Here is a 6,889-nt window from a genome sequence, read left to right on the forward strand (position 1 = left end):
CCAACTTTGAAGCATGAAGTTGGAAATGTCATGGTTTGGGGCTGCTTTGCTACAGCAGGTCCTTGCAAGCTCTCCATCATACAATCTATTATGAATTTTTCACTGTATCAAAGGGTGCTTGAAGAAAATGTGAGACTATCTGTACAATAACTGAAGCTGAAGTGAACATGGACCATGCAACATTCTAGTAAATCCACAAGGAATGGTTCAAAAGAAAGAAATGGAGTTCTGTAATGGCCAAATCAGAGCGCGGCTCTTAATCCTACTGAGATGCTGTGCATTCAAGAAACCCTTCAAACATCACACAGCTGAAAGAATTCTGCATGGAAAAGTGGGTAAAATTTGATGTTTACACTTTTTCTCAGTACAGAGTACAGTGTTCCTTTAAATGACTGACATGTTAAAATGCACTCCTGTTGCATTTAAATGTCCTCAGTTGGGGAAATGCAACTAGTAAAAACACATCCAAGCTTTGAAACATGTTTATTAACTTGATTGTTGTTTGTGGAGCTTGTGGCTGCCAAACAGAACCGTTTAAGTCTCTCTCGCAGTGTCTAGGTCTGTTAGGCGCTGAAAACCCTTGTGCTCTGCTTCATGTTTGTCCCTCCTCCTTGGGTGCACATTGCCATAACTCTGCCCCTGCTTGGTCTACAGACTTGATTGACATGTCGTTGGAAAGCTGAGAGCCTAAGCTATGCGGCAGTAGGTATGACATGGGTCCACGGGGATCATATTTTAATTATTTTTTGAAAAGATATACTATTCTTTCGGCCAGTACTCGACACAAACATGGAGGATTACTCACGAACGGTTTGATAGAGAGATTCAGATTTCGTCTCGTTTTGAAGAAGACTAAGGCAAGCGCTGCTGTGCTAACATTGTTTGTGAGCCGCTTGTGGGCTCTACAGGCTTTGAGAAGCAGCGGTTTTGTCATTGATGAGGAAGAAATCTGAAGTTTGGAATGTCTTATTTTTTCAGCTTTAATTCCTTAATTTTAGCGTATAATGGCTTATATCCTCGTGATCCTGAGTGTCTGCCCGTTCGATTGGTGTATGATATGTACATATTGACTTAAATATGGTGCAGTGAAAAATCTGTATTGTCACTAAAATATTTTTAATAACAATATCCAATAACATAGCAAAAATACTTATTTATCGAGTGAGATTATATATAAAATGATTAAATCAATGAAAATCAGTGACTTGAAGCTTTAATTTGGTACATTAACTGTCGACTTTGTACCTGTATTACTTGAGGTATACTGACGGATGTAATAATGAGTCATTTTTTTTATAGGCGCTGCCGACCAATGAGCGAAATAAGGCTAAATAACGCTGGGTTTCTAGGTTACAACTATCAACTCAGTCGTTTATGACAGCAGATTATTGAGTGTATGTTACAAAGAGCAGCCAGTAACAAACAGTGAGAGCTGAAGAACAGAAGATAATTCATACCGTTTTCTCTGATGAGACGGCACGCAGCTACGTGTTTGAGGCTTGTACTCCTGTATTTATGCTCAATGATGTCTGCCTGTAAGGTGGCAAAATGGACGCAAGGGGCACTCTAACAGCTACAATGACGGAGCTGCCCACAGCATTGCCTGTGTGCATTGTGTAAATATCGGCCTCTTGTGCTAATATATAGGCCGATGCAGATTATATAAAAAAAAATGGCAAAAATCGGCCCAATTTATCACCTGGCCAATATATCGGTCGATCACTAATAGGGTGTCCTAATTTTCTTCACAAGAAATTTATTTTATAACTTCTTATGTTTAGTTATATAAGATCCATCTCTCAATACTGTTGAAATGAAGCTCAAATATCCTTATGTTTAAATATGGGCAAACATACATACACACAGCTAATGTGTGAGAAGCCATTTAGGCCAAATTTCTAACTTGCCTCTCACAGACTATCAATGCTCAGATACACTATCAGCACACACACACCCCATCAGTACAAACTTGATAGGGAATGGGGGAGACTTTGATAATAAGTGTATGTGTTTGACAGTAAATGAGAGAGACTTTGATGGTAAGTAAACCCCTCAAACTCCTCATCAACAGTTGCATTGGCTGCTGGTTGTTGCTGAGGTCACAATGCCTCTGGCATAGTATTGATGTCACTGGGTGAATTTATGTATGTTAAGGGGTCCGTAGCCTCATTAATCTTGGTTTGAGCTTTAAGTTTCATTTAATGTTGCAGACTGGAATTTCCACTTGTTAGGAAATGAGGGGCATATCTGACTATAAGTGAATCAGAAACAAAAAGTTAATGACATCTTTTTAGGCCAATCAGAAAAACGCAACCATCAAAAACTCGCACATCTACTATCAAAGTATCTCTCATTCACTGTCAAGTCTCTCTTATTCCCTATCAAACACAGTCTATACTGATCGGGTGTGTGTGAGAGAGGGTTTGATGGTGAGTACGAGAGCTTGATGATAAGGGTGACAGGGTTTGACAGTGTGTATGACAGGATTGTTGGTGTATGAGAGGACTGATAGTAAACAGGAGAGGGTTTGATAATGTGCGTGAGAGGTAAATTTGAAATTTGGCCCAAACAGCCTCTCATACTAATGTGAATGTGATGGCAAACCTGAAAAACAGTGCCTAGCCACTAAGTATCTACACGTGCAAAAAGCACTTAAACTGTAGATATACTTAGTAAATACAGGCTCATACCAACAAGCGACAGGTTAATATAGCAGATACATTCTTAAATATATGTCTACCTTTTGCAGCTCATTAGACAAACTGCCATGTTGCCTTTTACACTGCTTCTCTGAGACCACCTGTCGTTGAGACTGCATTTCATTCTCTATCTTCTGTAGTCGTCTCTCCAACCGCAAGGACAACTGATTCAGGTAAAATAACACAGAAAGTATAGGATATAAAGAGTTATCACCACAGCAAATAAATTTTCAGGATTAGATCAAAATTTTCCACTATATTTCTACTAAACCATCCATATAATAATAATAATAATAATAATATGATTTGACCAAGAAAGTACCTTGAGCCAAAGAAATCGGTAGGAAAGGCAAATGAATATCAAACTGACACAAGATTTGTATGTACTCTGCCACACTGTTCACACAAAATTTACACATATTTTACCTAAAACTAAGAAATGGATTTTTCAGAGTGCAAAAAGGTACATGTTGCTGTAAGCAATTTAATTACTCATTCCTATGTTATCTTGAAAATTCACAAAAATTATAGATTCATATTTGTGCAGACTAGACCTACCTGTTCTTCCAGTGGGGAGTCCTGTATTTGGCTTGTAAGGTCTACTAACATTCTTCTGGTTTCATTATCTGATCTGATCTTGCAAAAATAATCAATACAATTGGAATAAGTATACATTATACAACTTAGCACAAAGAGCTATACATTTTGGTTAATTATTTGGGGAGGAAAAAATAAATAAATAAATAAATAAATAAAAAATAAAGCTGACCTGTTCCTCATGAGGATCTCTTGATCAATCTCATGTTCTAACTGAAGCTGGTCATTGCGCAAATCTCTAAGTGCATTTTGCAGTGAGTGAATCTGAGAATTATAAAGAACAAGAGAGATGCAATCTTTTTTCATTTTTCCTGAGGTTATATTTCCATAAAAAGATTGTACACATAAACAAATGAAAATGCATAAGTCTTGTGCTCATCTTATACGCAACACATTCACATACTTCACATCAACATAGAATTTAACTACAGAAATTTTTGTATGTTTAGCTGAAGAATTTAGCTAATATACTCTAAATATGGACATAATTATTTGAGTAATCATGAAAGTTTTTAAAAATCAGTTTTTAAATTAAGAATTAATTAATTTATATGCAACAAACTTTTCTTTCATTACTAATTCCCATAAATTCTCATGACTGGATGCCATCAATTAGCATTTTCTGCAGCAGGGCTCTTCCTTGATTGACTTTGTTCTTGCCTCGACCTGGAGCAATCCAAGTGACCATTTTCTGCAGAAAGGTTTTTTTTAAAGCACACTGACCACATCTCTTAATGAAAAATCTGATGTAGATTGGTGGATGTTACTTATTCCAAAGAGGAATGTCTAAGTTGAAGTAATGTGCAAATGTGTAAAATTTAAATGTTAAGGACCAACACATTCCAAGGTGGGGGGATATATTACTCCTTTTTTCTTAGCATTTTTTGATCAATAATCAAAAAATCAATTTTAAATAAATTTCAATTTCAAATCAAAAATAAGACAAATCAATTGTCAAATCTGACTGAAAAGAGCTTTTGTGCCATTTTTGCATACAATAATGCTGGTGAGGCACCAGCTGTAAGATTAGGCTTTGCACTTTGCAAAGTTAAATGTTCCACTGGTGATTCTAATTCCCTTAAGGTACATGAGATTTATCACTGAGGAAATGCGTAAAAGGTTTCATTACAACTGTTCCCTCAAGAAACTCATCTAATCTAAATGGAGCTGGACATGCTGAATGCACTTTATCAAGGTATGACATCAGGTAAGGCAAATTCAGTCCCACCAAACTAAAATCAAGCAGATAAAAAAAAATGTTTAAAAATGTCTCAAAATAATGCATTATTCGTACTGTGCCACATCATAGCACATTCACATAAACAGCATAGATAATGAGTAGAAGAAAAATTGGAGTGGACAGTGAGTGGTTTAATACAGTACAAAACTACAAAAAAACCTAAAAGAACACAGGCTTGTATACTTTCATATATATTGTTTGTATTGTATATCCCATTTTAAAATTTACTATCGACTAAATGGCCAAGACAGGGAGTGTCAAACCTGTTCCTCTGCTTGACAGGGGTCTCTAAAGCACATTGTAGCAGATCTGGACTTTCTCCTGTTGCTGATTCCTAGGTGAAACCAGGAATTGTGGTGCTGCCCATCTAGACAAAAGAGGTGCAAGATTACTGATTTTAAAAATATTTCAGCATCTTAAAGCTTTACAAAGCACAGGAATATGAATAAATTGCAGTTTGTTTAAATATGTTTTTGTTCAGCTATTGAATTCTGATATGCCTTAATTTAGGTAAAGGTATTAAAAACAGCTTGATTAAAAAATTACATTAGGGTCACTGCATCATAATTAACCAGAGCCTATCCTATAATACCAAAAGTGTTGTCATCATCCAGGCTTCTTGAATTCAGTGTAGAGAATGTGGTGCTACAAGCTCCTGCGGACGTCTTGAGGCCCTGGTTCTGAAGCTGATGGACTGAATCCGCAAGGCTTTCCCGCAGCTACATTAAAGACAGCACCGTAATATTAGAGCAGGTTTATTTGATATCAGACTTTAGTAACTTATTAGAATAATGCTAATACACTGTTGCTGTGTTTGAAATTAATCCCTATTCACTGAGCAGTGCACAATACTAGGTTCCACCATTTTCCAGTAGTGTCTGAAAACAAAGGAAAAATTGTGCGCACTAAACAACTCCGCAATGCACTGCAAAAAGTAGAAGATTACCCGTAATCCACTGCATTGCATGGTAAAAACCCAAGAGGTTGTGAACAAAATTATTCCTGAATTAAGTTCCCTATAATAGTACACTTTACAGTTAATAATATTAGGAAAAGTATATACGGAGTTAATACTCACGGTTGCTATGGCATCATCGTTGCTATCTGTATGTTCTCTGTACTGGTCCAGCATGCGATCCACTTTATTAAGATTTGCGCTCGTGTCCTACATATAAACACTGTTAACGTTTTCTTAGGAATTACAAAAATATTGTACAGAGATGTTGCAGCTGCAACTTCAAACTAATTGTAATTTTGTTTTTTAAAACGGTGCACATTTAGCAAAGACTCACCTGTAACGTATTTGTCAAATCACATATTTTCTCCGCTATGCCTAAATTGTTCACATGGGTTGTTTTACGCCTGTGTTGTGTATCTCCATCTCGGGAGCGATGCTCTCTCGAATTACTGCAAATCTCAGAACCACTGGATAGTTCCATAGTATAAACGCAGTGTTAGAAAAAGTTACGTTGTTGAATAATTGGATAAAGTTAACTTACAATCGCTCGTCTATAATTAATATATCATATTAATGCTAACAACCGGGACAACAAAACATGATTTAAATTAGTTTTCAATCAACTTTCACTATTTATGTAGCGGGCGGTGCGCTTCTTTATAATGTTACTTAGTTGGATATGCTACATATCGGCTAGCCCAGAGTTAGATATGCTAGCTTACTTAGATCGGAATGAATCTACTTGTAACTAGCTCATAGACACATTTAACTGCATAACATATGTAATATATGTTATGTCCGTTGTCAACACGTCGATGTACGTCTACACAGCAAACAGAAAATTGTGGCTAGCTTCTCTGCAAGGAATGTTCACATTCACTCATACTTTAGCTGTCTAGCATAGATTTGCTAACGACAGCTAACGCGACTTCGTTCAAAAGAGTTCGCAGCCTAGGTTTTTGTTCGTATCTGTTCAGAATGCCCAGTCAGATTTTAAAGTCCCAAAGCTTCATAATCCTCTAACGATAGGTAGAAACCTTGAGAAGCGTCCGTTAACGTTACCGTAATTTCCTACAAGCCCCCTGCAATGGAAACTGCCCGCCTCATAACAGGACTACGTGTGACGCGACATGACTGATGGAAGTTGTAGTTTTTCAAACGTTGTGACCGGACAAAAATATGATATGGACAACATATGCAAGGCGTTGGGCTCAAAACAGGTTGGTTTCTCTGTGTTAGTGTTTAGTGTAATTGTATGTTAAAACTCACATATTTCCCAGTAAACAAGGAACGTCCCTGGACGTTGAAAAAAGGTCTAAAAGTTGTCGGTCCGTCGAGGACATATTTTAAACGTCAGTGGACGTCCAAAATTAATTGAAAAAAAGTCCGTTATTT

The 6,889-nt window shown here is 36.9% G+C and overlaps 1 protein-coding gene across 5 annotated transcripts in view; it reads right to left on the reverse strand.

Moving 5' to 3' along the window:
- Positions 1-6,611, reverse strand: part of LOC136702837 (centrosomal protein of 128 kDa-like) — a 107,196-nt gene extending 100,585 nt beyond the window's left edge. For 2 of the 5 annotated variants that reach the window (XM_066677990.1, XM_066677988.1), the window contains exons 1-7: positions 5,829-6,606; positions 5,615-5,701; positions 5,129-5,255; positions 4,800-4,903; positions 3,469-3,560; positions 3,258-3,330; positions 2,741-2,863 (exon numbers count right to left, since the gene is read on the reverse strand). In XM_066677990.1, the coding sequence (XP_066534087.1) occupies positions 2,741-2,863; positions 3,258-3,330; positions 3,469-3,560; positions 4,800-4,903; positions 5,129-5,255; positions 5,615-5,701; positions 5,829-5,975 (753 nt within the window). In that variant the 5' untranslated portion in view covers positions 5,976-6,606. Of the gene's footprint in view, positions 1-2,740; positions 2,864-3,257; positions 3,331-3,468; positions 3,561-4,799; positions 4,904-5,128; positions 5,256-5,614; positions 5,702-5,828 lie in introns of all 5 variants that reach the window. The other 3 variants (XM_066677989.1, XR_010803953.1, XM_066677986.1) reach the window with 3 other exon arrangements.
- Between the last annotated feature and the right edge of the window lie 278 nt (positions 6,612-6,889).

This window comes from Hoplias malabaricus, chromosome 7 (assembly GCF_029633855.1).
Source record: "Hoplias malabaricus isolate fHopMal1 chromosome 7, fHopMal1.hap1, whole genome shotgun sequence".
Classification (NCBI taxonomy): domain Eukaryota; kingdom Metazoa; phylum Chordata; class Actinopteri; order Characiformes; family Erythrinidae; genus Hoplias; species Hoplias malabaricus.